Source organism: Phaethon aethereus, assembly GCF_964289735.1.
Source record: "Phaethon aethereus genome assembly, chromosome: 3".
Classification (NCBI taxonomy): domain Eukaryota; kingdom Metazoa; phylum Chordata; class Aves; order Phaethontiformes; family Phaethontidae; genus Phaethon; species Phaethon aethereus.
The window spans coordinates 70,159,163-70,176,309 of record NC_138576.1 but is presented as its reverse complement, the minus strand read 5'-3'; the positions used below and the strand labels follow the sequence as shown (position 1 = coordinate 70,176,309).

Genomic DNA, 17,147 nt, shown 5'->3' with positions numbered 1-17,147 from the left:
TTCTACAAATATATTAACAACAAAAAGAGAGGCAAGGAGAATCTCCATCCCTTACTGGATATGGCGGGGAACATTGTCTCCAAGGACGAGGACAAGGCTGAGGTACTTAATGCCTTCTTTGCCTCAGTCTTTAATAGCCAGTCCAGGTATCCACAGGGTATTCAGCCCCCTGAGCTGGAAGATGGGGATGGAGAGCACAATAACCCACCCATAATCCAGGAGGAAGCAGTTAAGGACCTGTTAAGCCACCTGGACACCCACAAGTCTATGGGGCCTGATGGGATCCACCCGAGAGTACTGAGAGAGCTGGCGGAGGAGCTCCCCAAGCCACTCTCTGTTGGGATCACCCTGCATGGCTCGACCTTAAGGAGAAGGAGCTGTGGCGTTGATCTGCACGGCTCAACCTTAAGAAGAAGGAGCTGTGGCATTGAGAAGCTGGTAAACAGCTGGATATCTGCACGGCTCGGCCTTGAGGAGAAGGAGCTGTGGAAAACAACTAAGAAGCAGCAAAGGAGCGCAGGAACATCTGCAGGCAGCGAATCCTGACCGTGTGAGAGGCGCGTGGACAGCGCATGATATTTTGTATATAGCCAATTGCAATAATGTGTGTAACAAGCTGTAACCAATCATGAGTGTGTGTGCAGTGACTAAACAAAGATTATGATATATATTGGAGTCAGACAAGACAATAAACGGCTTCGGAATATAACTCTCATAGAGTTGTGAAGTCCATCCTTCTCCCACAACTGGTGACCCCGACGTGATACGATCTATGGAATCTCATCGTTGAACACCGGTCGAGCGCAGAGGACGCCACGGGAGAAGCCCGGTTGGAAGAATTGCAGTCAGCGGGACTGATGCAAGGAAAAAGAAAAAGGAACACATTGCAACGGAGAAGCACCCAGCGAGGTGAGGTGAGCAACCGGGGTGGCATGGGGCAGAACACATCGCGTGAAGAAGGGGCGATAGTCAGACTCCTGCTGCATATGCTCTCTAAGAGAGGACTGAAATATGATGAATATACACTTAAAAGGCTCCTAATTTGGTGCCGAAAGAAAGGGTACCCCCCCAATCTGTCTGTGGCGTTTAAGGCAGAGATGTGGGAGGAGATAGGAAAAATGTTATGGGAGCATATTGAGAAAACTGCCGCAGAGTTAGTGACGGCGTGGAAGTTGATATTAACCACATTAAAAGCCTTAAAGGCAGAGAGAAAAGCTGCAGCTGATATGGAGGAGGCTGTTAAACCGCCTTCAACCAATCCCTTTTTAACCAAGTCAGAGGGTCCGGGACCTTCAGTGACTCCGACTGCACCTCCTGAGGTGCCAGATGCACCGGGTGAACTGGCTGCATCAGGTAAGTCAGAGAAACAGATCTACGATGATATATGTGAGGGCAAGACAGGACAAAGTTGCCCAGAACAATGTACTCAATGTTCCCCTGTGTGCTCGTGTGAAAGATTGATGGGGCGGGCTTCACCACCCCCGAAACCACCCAGACTTAACCGATCAAAAGCCGTAGTTTTGAAGCCCTCAGCCGAGCCCCTGCCACCTTTACGGCCCCCGTTGCCTGACAGCAGCGACAAAGGAGAAGAGCCTGTTGTAGAGACTATAGGGAGGCAAGAGCCTAGAATGAAAGGCGACCCTAGAGAGCGGTGGAAAGACGTTTTTTTAGGAGCGATGAAAGACGAGGAAACAGAGTTACTGATGGCATTTCCCATTAGTGTACAGCCTCACGGGCCCAATCGCTGGGACCCATTTCACTGGGACTTGATCAAGAAAGTGCGGAAGGCAGTGCAAAATTATGGCTTGCAATCACCTTTCACGCAAGCTCTATTAGATAACATATTCACGGGAATGGTTCTTACACCATGGGATTGTCGGCAGATGATAGATATGTTGTTGACACCAACCCAAAGGTTATTGTGGGCAGACAAATGGTATAAACTCTGTATGCAAGAAGCCCTGAAAAACCTGGAGCGTCAAGATGGCGATCCGCTTCAGAACATTACTATGGAACAAATGACAGGCCAGGGACTGTTTGTGGATGTTAGATTGCAAGCTCGGCTGCCTTTAGAAGCCTTGCAATTAGTTGGGCGACTAGCATTGAATGCGTTGCGAACAGTCCCTGAGGAGGGAAAGAGGCAACCATCTTATACTCAAATTAGACAAGGGAGAGATGAACCATATATGTCTTTTGTTGATCGTCTGAGAGATGCTTTGAATAAGGTATATACCAATGAAGACGCAAAACTAGCAGTGCTGTTGAATTTAGCGGTAGAAAATGCCAATGTAGATTGTAAAAGAATTTTGTTAGCTTTGCCAAAAGAAGCAACGTTAGTACAAATGGTAGAAGCCTGCAACAGAGTAGGCTCTGCCACACATCAGGCAGAAACACTTGCAAGTGCCTCTGCAGCAGCAATTAAGCCATTTATAAATGGAAAAGGGGAGAAAAAATGTTTTAATTGTGGAAAAACAGGCCATTTTAGAGCTCAGCGCAAGGCCACAAGGAAAGGACCTAGGCAGATTGAGACAGGTCATAAATCCTTCCAACAAGGACCCTTTCAGCAAGGAATAGGCCCAGCAGGAGCACCATGTAGTCGATGTCAAAAATTTGGTCATCAAGCCTCAGAATGCTGTTCAAAGTATCATCGGGATGGTATGAAATTGGGAAACGGGCGACCGACTGCGAAGGCACCCCGCGCGATGACACAAATGGGGAAGTACCACCAGGCTGCTTGGCAAGCCTTAGCGCCCGAACCAGAGGGAGCGCTGGAGTGGACGTGGAAACAACAGTAGAAGTTACCTTATGGGACACATCAGTTTATGATGTCCCAACTAATGCAAATGGACCATCAGGATATGGATTGAGTGCTTTGTTATTAAGACGATCTTCAGCAACAAAGCAGGGACTTTTTGTTCTCCCTGGAGTCATTGACGCTGGTTATACGGGAACCATCAAAGTAATGTTGTGGACTCCATCTCCTCCTGTTGCGGTTCCTGCAGGCACACGTATTGCACAATTGGTGCCTTTTACCGCTTCTGTACCTCAGGCAGCGCAATCAGTGAGGGGGAATGGGGGGGTTGGCTCAACAGGAAGACCAGAAATCTTTCTAGCATTAGATATCAGCAGAAGAAAACCAACTTTGAAAATGAAGTTTAGGCATCCTGACCCCACCGTGCGACCACGACAATGGACCATCGATATGCTGGTGGATACAGGAGCTGATGTGACCATAATCAGTCAGCGAGAGTGGCCGCCAGGCTGGCTGGCTCAGTCTCCAGCTCACAGACTTGTAGGGGTTGGTGGGTTTTCTGCAACACAACAGAGCGTAACAACCCTAACCTGTGAAAATCCAGACGGGCTAGTGTGTTCAGTACGACCCTATGTAGCCGCATTACCATTAAGTTTGCTTGGGCAGGATGTACTGAGTCAAATGAATGTATCACTCTCTAGCAATCCGCAGGGTTTTCGGTAGTGGCCATTGAAACGCGACCTGTGCTCAAACTGGAATGGAAAACCGATGATCCAGTGTGGGTAAACCAATGGCCGCTGACCACAGAAAAGATCGCCCACCTGGAAGATTTGGTAAAAGAACAGCTAGAAAAAGGCCATATTGTGCCAACCACTAGTCCTTGGAACACACCTGTTTTTGTGATTCCAAAGAAAAGTGGAAAATGGAGATTATTGCATGACTGGCGAGAAGTCAATAAGGTTATAGTGGACATGGGAGCCTTGCAACCAGGGCTACCATCTCCCTGTATGATACCTAAGTATTGGAAGCTTTTGATTATAGATCTCAAAGATTGCTTTTTTACAATCCCTCTGCATAAAGACGATGCCAAACATTTTGCATTCTCAGTCCCAAGTACAAACAAGGCACAACCGATGCAAAGAAATCATTGGACAGTATTGCCACAAGGCATGAAAAATTCGCCCACGATGTGTCAAATTTATGTAAATTGGGCTTTACAGCCAATCAGAAAAAGGTGGCCTCAATATTTCATCTATCATTATATGGATGACATATTGATGGCTGGTGATCAATTAAATCCAGAAGAAAGGATTGGCGAGCTCGTTGAGCTTTTAAGACAAGGTGGGCTGCAAGTGGCGCCGGAAAAGATACAAACTGAAGCGCCATGGAGGTACTTGGGGTGGATGATCACTGAAACGTCGGTGATCCCCCAAAAGGTTGAATTAAGAATTCAGATTAAAACATTAAATGATGTACAAAAATTGGTAGGAGATGTTAATTGGATTCGACCTATTTGTGGGATCACAAACCAAGATATGGAGCCTTTGGTTCAGCTCTTGCGAGGGGATAGCAGGTTAAACTCTCCTCGACAATTGACCAAGGAAGCCCAGGAAGCAGTAGCAAACATTTCTGAAAAGGTAACTCAAGCATTTAGTTCTAGGATAGACTCCTCGATAGGGATCACTTTGGCAGTAATCAATCACGAGCGACATCCCTATGAGCTTATAATACAGTGGATAACAAAGCTAGAATCAAAAGCAGACCCACTGAGAATTTTAGAGTGGGTCTTTTTGCCTCAGCAGCACAGAAAAACCATCACCACGAAAGTAGAGTGTTTTGCAAATTTGATTATGAAAGGACGCAACAAAATTACTGATATATCAGCAAAGGACCTGAAAACAATTTTAATACCATTACAACAAGAATATTTGAGTTGGGCTTTGCAGCACTCTGTTCCCTTCCAAACTGCATTAGCAGGATTTGAAGGGGACATTCAGATTAATTATCCATCACACAAAATGTTTACTTTTTTTAAAAACCATGAAGTAGGAGAAAAATCAAAGTGTAGTCAATATCCAGTTCAAGGTGCTACAGTATTTATAGATGGTGGTAGGAAAACAGGCAAGGCAGCAATAGTATGGCGAGAGCACAGAGAATAGAAAGAACGGGTACTTGTCGTGCCAGGATCAGTTCAAAAGGTAGAACTACAGGCAGTAACTGAAGCCTTTAAATTATGGTCTGAAGAACCTGTGAATGTAATTACTGATTCTTTATATGGAGAAATATAGCTGGAGTACTCCAAAGATTGGAAGGTTCAATCCTCAGACAGGTACAGCAGGAACAGCTATATCAACAATTTAGAATGCTTTGGTTTTTATTGCAGAAAAGACGACATCCTTATTACGTTATGCATATACGCAGCCATACCAACCTTCCAGGGGAATTGGTGGAAGGAAATGCAAGAGCTGATCGGCTGACTGCCACAGTATGGGCTGGACCTGCCCCAGACCGTTTAGGTCAAGCACAAGCCTCTCATGCCTTTTGCCATCAATCTGCCAAAGTTTTAGCGAGACAATTTAATCTAAGTGCAGGTGACGCTAGAGCTATTATACAGACTTGTGCTGATTGTCAACAAATAGGCCCAGGAATCGCGATTACAGCAAGTCCCCGAGGATTGCATTCGCTACAACTATGGCAGATGGATGTGACACATGTCACTGACTTCAGAAGATTTAAATATGTTCATGTTTCAATTGATTGCTATTCTGCAGTAGTTTGGGCCACTGCACAAACAGGAGAAACTAGTAGGCATGTACAAAAGCATATGCGAGCTGCATTCGCAGCCCATGGTATACCCCTACAAATTAAAACCGATAATGGTCCTGGTTATGTAGCCCAGTCAACCCAACCATTTTTTGCTCATTGGGGAGTGACGCATGTTACTGGAATACCACAACCCCCAACTGGACAAGCTATTGTTGAACGAATGAATCATTCCCTGAAGTGTTTATTGCAAAAACAAAAAGGGGGAGAGGCTACCATACCACCCCAAGAACGTTTGAATAAGCCTTATATGTGTTAAATTGTTTGTGTCTAGCAGAAGGAGAAACAGTACCTCCCATAATAAAACATGTAAAAGGAATGACAGGAGGCCTATGTGAGTTAACCAAAAATGTGAAAGTAAAAGTTAAAAATTTGGAAAAGAATATGTGGGAAGGACCTTTTCAACTGCTAACCTGGGGACGAGGTTATGCTTGTGTCATTACAGATTCTGGAACTCATTGGGTACCGGCAAACTGGGTAAAACTATGGGTGAAACAGTCACCATCGTCATCGGCGGACACATCTTGACACTATCAGGTGTCATCGCAACCTGGATGCCACCTCAGCCAAAAGAAAATGTATGGGTAACATTAGCAAATCAAACAGGACAAGACACCTTCTGTCTGTCTCTTTCCTCCCCAGGCAATCCCTTTTCAATCTGTCAGAAGGGTTATGGTGGCTGTGTGGAGATCAATGGGCTGGGAAACAGCTGCCCGGGAACTGGTCAGGGGACTGTGCCATGGGTGTCCTAGTTCCTAATTTGAGAATTATCATTAGACAAACATGGAAAGCTTTTAAGGCAAAGTGCTCTATAACTACAAATCCTTTGGTAAGATATAATATTGGTTTTCATAGCTTTATAGCTTCTATTGCTAGGAGTAGTACAACTAGAATTGTTTGCCTTGTAATATTCTGCTATTAATTTAAGCATAGTTGATATGTGACTGCTGGATTATGGTAAGATGCCGTGTGAACAAAGCCTACGAACCAATAGACGGGATGGCTGTGGCACGTGCAGCACGTCTGGCCAGCGGGCACATGCGCCATAGGTTCCCTGTGTTGAAAGGTGACAACCGAGGCGTGTTCCGACACTCGTTGGCCACGTGTGTCGAAACTCGTTCCTTGGCAAATGTATAAATACCGGGATTTCCCGAAGAGCAGGGGGATCGGTGTACGGCAAGGCCACCGTTGCCTCCGTGGGGACGCCCACGTAAAGCTGGCACCTACCTACTGCTGGACTGAGTTCGCAGCACAGGACGATACAATGTACAGATGTCCATCTTCCTCACAGTCCTTAGGTTGCAAATGACACATCAGGTTTTGTTTATAGATAAACAAAAAGGGGGAGATGTTGGGATCACCCTGCATGGCTCGACCTTAAGGAGAAGGAGCTGTGGCGTTGATCTGCACGGCTCGACCTTAAGAAGAAGGAGCTGTGGCATTGAGAAGCTGGTAAACAGCTGGATATCTGCACGGCTCGGCCTTGAGGAGAAGGAGCTGTGGAAAACAACTAAGAAGCAGCAAAGGAGCGCAGGAACATCTGCAGGCAGCGAATCCTGACCGTGTGAGAGGCGCGTGGACAGCGCGTGATATTTTGTATATAGCCAATTGCAATAATGTGTGTAACAAGCTGTAACCAATCATGAGTGTGTGTGCAGTGACTAAACAAAGATTATGATATATATTGGAGTCAGACAAGACAATAAACGGCTTCGGGATATAACTCTCATAGAGTTGTGAAGTCCATCCTTCTCCCACAACTCTCCATCATTTATCAGCAGTCCTGGTTCACAGGGGAGGTCCCAGAAGACTGGAGGCTTGCCAATGTGACACCCATCTACAAGAAAGGCCGGAAGGAGGATCCTGGGAACTACAGGCCTGTCAGCCCGACCTCCATACGGGGGAAGATCATGGAGCGGTTGGTCTTGAGAGTGCTCACAGGGCATGTGCAGGACAACCAAGGGATCAGGCCCAGCCAGCATGGGTTCATGAAAGGCAGGTCCTGCTTGACCAACCTGATCTCCTTCTATGACCAGGTGACACGCCTAGTGGATGAGGGAAAGACTGTGGACATTGTCTACCTGGACTTTAGTAAAGCCTTTGACAGCGTCTCCCACAGCATTCTCCTGGAGAAACTGGCGGCTCGTGGCTTAGAATGGTTTACTCTTCGCTGGGTGAGGAATTGGCTGGATGGCCGAGCCCAGAGAGTTGTGGTGAACGGCGCTAAATCCGGCTGGTGGCCAGTCACAAGTGGTGTTCCTCAGGGCTCAGTTCTGGGGCCGGTCTTGTTCAATATCTTTATTGATGATCTGGATGAGGGAATTGAGTGCTCCCTCAGTAAGTTTGCAGATGACACCAAGTTGGGTGGGAGTGTTGATCTGCTGGAGGGTCGGAGGGCTCTGCAGAGGGATCTGGACAGGCTGGATTGATCGGCAGAGGCCAACTGTATGAGGTTTACTAAGGCCAAGTGCCGGATCCTGCACTTGGGTCACAACAACCCCATGCAACGCTACAGGCTTGGGGAGGAGTGGCTGGAGAGCAGCCCAGCGGAAAGGGACCTGGGGGTGCTGGTTGACAGCTGGCTGAACATGAGCCGGCAGTGTGCCCAGGTGGCCAAGAAGGCCAACAGCATCCTGGCCTGTATCAGGAATAGTGTGGCCAGCAGGAGTAGGGAAGTGATGGTGCCTCTGTACTCGGCACTGGTGAGGCCACACCTTGAATCCTGTGTTCAGTTTTGGGCCCCTCGCTACAAGAAGGATGCTGAGGTCCTGGAGCGTGTCCAGAGAAGGGCAACGAAGCTGGTGAGGGGTCTGGAGCACAAGTCTTATGAGGAGTGGCTGAGGGAACTGGGGTTGTTTAGTCTGGAGAAGAGGAGGCTGAGGGGAGACCTTATCGCTCTCTACAACTACCTGAAAGGGGGTTGTGGCGATGAGGGTGTTGGTCTCTTCTCCCAAGTGACCAGCGATAGGACAAGAGGAAATGGCCTCAAGTTGCGCCAGGGGAGGTTTAGATTGGATATAGGAAAAATTTCTTCACTGAGAGGGTGGTCAAGCATTGGAACAGGCTGCCCAGGGATGTGGTGGAGTCGCCATCTCTGGAGGTGTTCAAAAAACCTGTGGATGTGGCGCTTCAGGACATGGCTTAGGGAACATGGTGGCGCTGGATTAATGATTGGACTTGATGATCTTGAAGGTCCTTTCCAACTTTAGTGATTCTGTGAAATACTGAAAAGTGAAATTAACTTGCGGAAGGATCCAAGAAGTTCTCCCCAAAAGATGACAAAGGGCTGCACTTTTCTATTCATCACAAAAAGTCAGAAAAAATTATTTTGTATTCTTGCTTTAAAAAGACTTCAAATTGTTTTTTTTTTTTTTTTAAATGGTTCTCTTTCTTCTTGGATATAATTAAATATACATAGTGTCTAGCATTATGGTATTCGGTCAGTGAAATAGCACCAGTGGTTTTTTTCCTCTTGGCCTTGTATTTATTGAAACGTTAAAACGATCCTCAGACAGTCCTCAGCACAAACGCTTTTCCTTAGGATTTAGCTGTAGGCACAGTCACACAAGGACAAATACACACTTGCAAAGGGCACAAGCAAAATTTATCTTGATCCTTATTTATTCTGATTTGGACATCCTGAAGTGGAGGCTGTTAACAAAACAATGCTCTGTAAGCATGTGTGCAGACACGTACATGCACACAGACACGAAGAGCAGAGATCCCTAGTCACACTGTTATACCAGGTCCTATTCTTTCCTTACCACAACTGTCATAACTCTTTCAGTAGAGACTGCTTTGAGTACATTGAAAATGCTGATGATTATTTCTGACATTTTTCCTGCTTCCATAGTCTAACCGTATACAACAACATGCAGAAAAATGTCTCCCATTTGGAAGATGGGAAATGAATGGACAAAACTATCCTCTACACAGAATCTTTAAATCAGAGTCATTATCTGTGAAAATTGCTGGCAAAAAAACCCCCACCCAAATGCTATTTAAATGTCTGATTGCCCCAGAAAGAAGATGGCAAATGGAAACAATTGATCTGGTTTTAGTGACAGCAGTCAAAGAGCATTCAATCACAGGCGGATTCCTCGGGGTATTAAGTATACAGATAAGGATTTCCATAAACAACACAGTTTGTTATATGATTATCAGATATGCTGTTCAGAGCATCAAGAAAGTTGATGAATGAAACACAAAAAAATTTAAAAAGACAACAGTTGCATGGGAGAAAAAGATGTCCCTAACAAAAGAACATTTTTAAAAGAACTGAGTTTTACTTCCGAGCCCGCTATTCTATGCGCAGATTGTTTTCTCTTCATTATTGTTCCTATTTTTTTTCAAAAAAGCAACTATTTGATTTAAAAAATAGGCTATTAAACAATACTTGAGTCTTTCTAAAAACCAAGCCAGTAAAATATAGGGCAGAATTAGCTGATTTGGATACCAAAATACATGCTTCATATTTAATTCCTTTTTTCCTGGAGGATATAAGCAGGAAGTGGGGGAAGGAGAAATGACATATTTTTTTCAGACACAGGCCTCTATCCTGTAACTACCCCCTTGTGGATAACAGTGTGTCTGGAAGGAAGCAGTGCCTAAAATAAATGGTGTGTTCAACTGTTTTGGTTGATTGTATTCAGTGTGTTCACTGTTTTGTATGACCTAAACCATTGTAAAATTTAACACCTGGATAAATGCTGGTAAAACTGGACACTTACCACATGGAGGCTGCTGCGTCTGAGCATTTAATTTTAACACCACCCCCCCAAAAATTTCTTAACTGAGGGTCTCTGCAGCGGTTCATCACTAAACAGGATTACGTCATCTCAGTTTCAAGTCAATTTGGGCGCCAGTCCTACAAATGCTTACATTTACTTCACTTCACTACCATGGAGGAGGTACGGTAGGTGCAATTTCAGCTTTATCTCTTGCCAGTAACACTGATGCTATTCTGCAAGAGCAGGGTCTCATACTGTTGCCTCCTGGAAGTCTAAATGCAATCATGAAGCCATGATGCTGTGATGCTACAGCTTCCCCTCTAAATTGCTATTTTTTTCCTCCCTTAAAACTATTTAAATCTGTCCCAGGCTGCATTACGTTCGCTTCCTGTTTCTGCCTGACTTGCGTGCCACCATTTCACTGATGCAAAAACTGGCACAAGTCAGCAAAGATGCTGAAAGAAGAGGTCTTGCATTTCTTCCCAAGATCGAGCATCAATTCTCATTCCTTCGGACCTTCCCCCAAGCTTGTGCCAGCACAGTCACTGCAATCATGCAGTGAAGGGAATCAGACAACTGATTTGGACTAAAACAAATGCAGAAAATAAAAAACACCCACAGAATCAGCCAGTATCATCTCACCAACCCAGCAGCACAAGTGTTGGTGCCTTTACAGAGGCAGGAATGAATTGCCAGAAACTAAGGACTAGTAGGATTACTTCTTTCAACAGCACTGCTGGCTGATGTTTGCTTAAAGTACTTGTCAAACTATGGCCTCACCTTAATGTGGATAAAAATAATATTTAGGCATTGAACATCTAAGAATGCAATCATCTGTAGTTATTCATAGTTACACTTTTGTTATTATACATGAAGTGTATTTTAATAAAAACTGACTTGCAGTAAGTAACTATAAATTTAAGTAAGAAATCTACTGCAAAACTGTTCACCTTGTTTGTACCTCAGAGAGCCTCTTACAGACAGTTAAGTCATTCACAAAGTCTAGCCCTCCCTCTTGAAATTACTCACCTACAAGTACCTTGACAATAAAAGCATCTTTCTACACTGTGTAGTATTTAAGTTGAGGGGCCCAGGAACCACAGATTTTTGCTAGTAAACTGTTGCAATTCATTTGCATAGATAGTAGCAGATACAGGTTTTCAGCAAAAATTGAAATGGTATATATCATGTGGTGCCATTTCCAGCATATGTACTCTTGGATGTCAATGTAACGTCACTCTTCATAAATTTCGCACTGATAACAGGACAGCTCAGACAGCCAAGAATACACATGAGCTGGAATAAATGCAATGCTCAGGAAAAAGGAAATTTTAAAAAAACAGATGTTAAAAAAAAAAAGATAAAACTTCCTTATTGTAATATATTTCTATAGCTTGTGAAATAACTTCTTATAGAGTTTTCTATTTTGTCTATTTCAAAAAAGAAACCCACAGAATCACTAAGGTTGGAAAGGACCTTCAAGATCATCAAGTCCAACCATTAATCCAGCGCCACCATGTTCCCTAAGCCATGTCCTGAAGCGCCACATCCACAGGTTTTTTGAATACTTCCAGAGATGGCGACTCCACCACATCCCTGGGCAGCCTGTTCCAATGCTTGACCACCCTCTCGGTGAAGAAATTTTTCCTAATATCCAATCTAAACCTCCCCTGGCACAACTTGAGGCCATTTCCTCTTGTCCTATCGTTGGTCACTTGGAAGAAGAGACCAACACCCTCGTCACCACAACCCCTTTTCAGGTAGCTGTAGAGAGCGATAAGGTCTCCCCTCAGCCTCCTCTTCTCCAGACTAAACAACCCCAGTTCCCTCAGCTGCTCCTCATAAGACTTGTGCTCCAGACCCCTCACCAGCTTCGTTGCCCTTCTCTGGACACGCTCCAGGACCTCAGCATCCTTCTTGTAGCGAGGGGCCCAACACTGAACACAGGATTCAAGGTGTGGCCTCACCAGCGCCGAGTACAGGGGCACAATCACTTCCCTGCTCCTGCTGGCCACACTAGTTCTGATACAGGCCAGGATGCTGTTGGCCTTCTTGGCCACCTGGACACACTGCTGAACACATGTTCAGCCGGCTGTCAACCAGCACCCCCAGGTCTTTTTCCACCGGGCAGCTCTCCAGCTACTCCTCCCCAAGCCTGTAGCATTACATGGGGTTGTTGTGACCCAAGTGCAGGACCCTGCACTTGGCTTTATTAAACCTCATACAGTTGACCTCTGCCCATCGATCCAGCCTGTCCAGATACCTCTGCAGAGCCCTCCTACCCGCCAGCAGATCAACGCTCCCACCCAGCTTGGTGTCATCTGCAAACTTACTGAGGGAGCACTCGATCCCCTCATCCAGATCATCGATAAAGATATTAAACCAGACCGGCCCCAGAACTGAGCCCTGAGGAACACCACTTGTGACCGGCCACCAGCCGGATTTAACGCCGTTCACCACAACTCTCTGGGCTCGGCCATCCAGCCAGTTCCTCACCCAGCGAAGAGTAAACCCGTCCAAGCCATGAGCCGCCAGTTTCTCCAGGAGAATGCTGTGGGAGACGCTGTCAAAGGCTTTACTAAAGTCCAGGTAGACAACATCCACAGCCTTTTCCTCATCCACTAGGTGGGTCACCTGGTCATAGAAGGAGATCAGGTTGGTCAAGCAGGACCTGCCTTTCATAAATCCATGCTGGCTGGGGTGTTTACACGGGTAAAACCCGTGTTTACTGTTGCTAAAAAGGCAATGGATGAGTTATGCCACAGCAGCCTATGGAGGGAAACAGGATGGCAAAGGAAGGATCTCATACTCTTTGAGCACAAAAGGAGATTGTGAGCGATCAGATATGAAAGCTCTGATAAAAACTGCAACGGAAGAGTATTTTTTTTTCTCTTGATATGCATTGTTATTGAATTAACATTTCAAAAATATTCACAACTGATCAGTTCTCAGCTCCCTAAAAACATCTGTAATGTATGTTGTGTTTTGAGGGCTCGGTGGAGACAAGACTGATTAATTTTAAGGGCCTATTTTTGACATTTTCAGCAATAACAAAGCATTAGTGAGGAAAAAAGTATTCTTCAATTAAACATGCTTTTCTTAAGATTAATATATCAACATGGTATAATTGCTAACTGTGCTTTGCATTTTTTTTCTTCAGGATGCTCGGATGGCTCCCGTTAGTAATTGCACACGATCAGATCATTTCTGGCCATCAGATCTCATAGTACCACGCTACTTCACACTCATCAGTCCCCCTACACGGTGCGAAGGGAGTGGAGAGCTTAATTTTTTACTAAATGATTCCACTTACACATTCCACAGCTTGCAGGCTTTCTGCCTCTTCATTCCCATCCTCACCGCTGTTACCTCACTTCCCCATTCACTGTGGCACTGTGGGGCTGCATGGTGAACTGGGTCACTAAGGTGATGCAGGCTCATGACTGAAGCATGTTTACATCACAGAACCAAAACAGACCATCAATTACATTGCATTATATAGCAGTAGTATGGTTCCAGCAAACAGTGTAAGCTTTATGTATTTCAACTAATGTAAAGTACTAAATATTTAGCAGCACCAACTCTGAATTGATTTTTAAATTAATCCTACCTCTATTGACTTCAGTTAAGTCTAGGGCTCTTACCAGCAACTTTGTACAGCCAAACTCCCTATATATCAAAATTTCTATAAAGCGTTCGATGCATTCTTATATCCTGCATTGGAAAATAGTTCAAAAGGAACAAACCTTACTGAACCAGTCTGGGTTCTTCTTTTTTGTCATGGCAAGTGTGGTGCCAAAACCTGCTATCATTCCTGCTGTAGCAACGGTACCTAGAAAAATTCCACCTGCCAAGAAAAGTTTAAGAAATAAAAATTAAGATTTTGTTTCTTAATGAGAGAAAAAATCCCCAACCAACCAGAAAACCAAACCCATTTTGAAAATAAAACCTGAAAAATTAAGAAGTGTCAGCACATGCTGAAGGGAAAGGCACAGTTGTGTACATTATCTACATTAACTCAATACAACAAGAAAGCAAGAAAGAATACGTTGAAACACAGCATTCTGAAAATTAATGGCAAGTGTATATGTTTTAAGCCACACACAAAAATAATTCAAATCCCAGGATGCCTTTTCACAGTACTTCAAAATTTCTTTCACTCCAGAGCCAGGCTACTAAAATCGCCTTGTTCTATGGCTACGCCTCACTCTTCCCCAAAAGAAAGATGTAATTATTTTCGCTGCATCGCTTGTTACTTCAAATGGCCACCTGAAAATCCACCAGTACTCCTGAAGACCGCTCCGTTCTTCAGCTTCCTTGGCCGGCGCGGCGGGAGGAGCTGCGGCCTCCACGCCGCCAGGGGGCGCGGGGAGCCCGAGTAGCCACAGGGAGCGGCCGGAGCGCTTGGCGGTGACCGGCGGCCGCACGGCGAGCTCAGCCGGCTGGCTCCGGCAGGTGGGCGGGCCCTCGCCTCAAGCACCCCTGCCCGGGCTGGGATTCCTCCCGGGAGACCGGGTGGTTTTGCTACGTAAACTTTGCTTTCAGCAATCCGCAGCGCTATCCGTAAGCCCTACGGGCCGCCCCTCTCCCAGCGACTCCTACCCCCGCACGAGCGTCCCGGCAGCGCCGGACCCCCGCTCGCAGCCCCACAGGGCTGAGCTCCCTCAACACCCCGCCGCGGTCCTGTCCCCTCGGCCCGGGCGGTCTTCTTTGCGCCCGGCGGCTCCCCTCAGAGGCTGCTGCCCCCGTCCCGCTCAGCAGCGCCGGCGGCGGCTGGCTGAGGGGTGCCGGGCGCCGCCACCGCTGAACGGGAGGAAAGAGGCGGGCGGTGCTGTAGGGGCTTCCTAGCTGCGCCCAGAGGCCTTGGCCGAGGCGATCCGCAAACGCCTCGGCTCCTCCCGGGGAACGAGGGAGTTTGGGGCAAGACCTCGGTCTGCGGCAATACGGCACGGAGACGCTTTCCTGCCGGGCGCCGCCTCCGCCGTCCCTGCGGCGCGGCCTGCCGGGACGAGCGGCATGGTCCCGGGCGGCCACGGGGCTCCCGCACCCGCTGCTGCGGGTCCCTGAGCCGTGCGGACAGGGAAGGGCAGCGGGGCTTTCTGCACCTTTGATTAAGAAGAGCTTGTCCTGGGACGCCGCAGCGCTCCCGGCCCCCCGGGGCAGGGGCAGCCCGGACTCCAGCGGAGCCGCCGCCGTTGCACCCTCCCGGGTGTTCCCGCCAGCAGCCGCCCCCATGGCACAGGGCGCCGGAGGACGAGGCGGTAGCGGCTGCGGGCCGCAACCCGGAAGAAAACGGAGCTGGGCCGGGAGACGCAGCCGCCTTTGCTCCTCCTTCTCGTCCTGGGCCGCGCAGTCGGGCGGGAGAACCCAGCGCCCTGAGCGTCTTGGCCGGTCGCTGTCGGCCCCCTGCGAGGCCGGAGGAGGGCGGGGAGCTGGGGCACGCTGCCCCGAGGAGTGCTCTGCCGGTGGTGGGGCCGCTGCGGCTGCCGTGTGAGCCCGGGCGGTAACTTGGGACGGTCGGCGCCGGCGGCAGCCGGTACCGCGGTGGCCCGAGGACGGTCGGCGGCCGTGCCCCGGTGAAGCGCGGCCCCGAGGGCGGGAGGTGGATTTTCCGCCGCCATGTGCCGCTGCTGGCCGCCCCCTCGGTACCCGCCTGTCGCGGGAGGCGGCTTCGGCGTCCCCGGAGCCCAGACCCCGCGGAGGGGAATCTGGCAAAAGTTGTCAAAGCTTTTAAAGCAGGTCTTTCCTAGCAGGCTCATAAGGGGGTTTTTGTTTGTTTGTGTAAGACTGTGGGACAGGTGACGTCAGGGACTTTACTAAATAACACTGGGAGAAATTTCCTTCCCATTAATTTTACGAAGCCCTATCTTGACCTACAGATTTTTGTTCAAAATTCTCATTCTCCCAAGTTATGTAAATAGTTCTTCACATATATCTAAATTCTGTTTGACTGGAATCATGGAGTAACACTATAAGAACCATATGTTTCTGTTTTCTTTCATGACTGTGCCACAGTAATTCTCAGTTGCTGTTGCTGATGGATATAAATTGCTGTACAGTTATCTATCATTCTATTGAATGTGTTCCTTTATAAAACGGTATACCAACTTATCAGGATTCAGTACAGGCAGGTAAAATATGTTTTTATTTTCAAGTCAGTACTTTAACAGCAGGCAAAGAATGTAAATTAATCCAAAACAAGTGTTTCTTCCCCAGCTTTCTCCTTTGTATCTTTACAACATCATTTATAGTCTGTATCTAAGGGTCTAATTATAGGGCCTTGGGTTGCTAGGCAAAAATGCAGTATTTTGGGAAACTTCCTGTTCACAGTACTTCTGAAAACCAATCCAAAGCCGTTTCCTAATAGTCCTTGTACTGTGTTAGTTAAAATTTTACACAGTTAAGAAGCAATTATTGCAAAAGAAGTAGGTATTACCTCTGCTGACCCATCATCACTAACTCAATTTTTCAAATCTGGGTAGCACCTAAACGACTTCTAGTCTTCTTCCTTCCTTTGGAAAAAGTACCCCAAAATCCTGTGTGTGTTTTGGAATAGCATTAGACTTTGCCACAAATAATAATAAAACCTCCTGAAAAAGCTTAGAAAAGGTGGTCTTAGAAAAAAATTGCACAGTGACAAAAGACGAAATTACTTTTTATCTTCATGCTGAAGTTTATATGATTATGTAAAGTATTTAAATGTTACTTTGCTTGTAAATTGTGTCAAGATCACCATTGCATCTGCTAGAAGAATCCTTGAACTGTGAGAGATAACAACCAATTTTTTGCGTCTTTGGTTACAAAATCCTACATTTTCTTCTTGGGATAGTTTTTTGAGTTCA

The 17,147-nt window shown here is 46.6% G+C and overlaps 1 protein-coding gene across 1 annotated transcript in view; it reads right to left on the bottom strand.

The window, feature by feature from the left end:
- TMEM242 (transmembrane protein 242) overlaps positions 1-15,540 on the bottom strand; it is a gene marked incomplete at both ends in the record, with an annotated part of 33,135 nt that extends 17,595 nt beyond the window's left edge. Inside the window, 2 exons of the mRNA XM_081998283.1 lie at positions 14,052-14,152; positions 15,411-15,540. Coding sequence (XP_081854409.1) covers positions 14,052-14,152; positions 15,411-15,540 — 231 coding nt within the window. The remainder of the gene's footprint in view (positions 1-14,051; positions 14,153-15,410) is intronic.
- Positions 15,541-17,147: the final 1,607 nt, after the last annotated feature.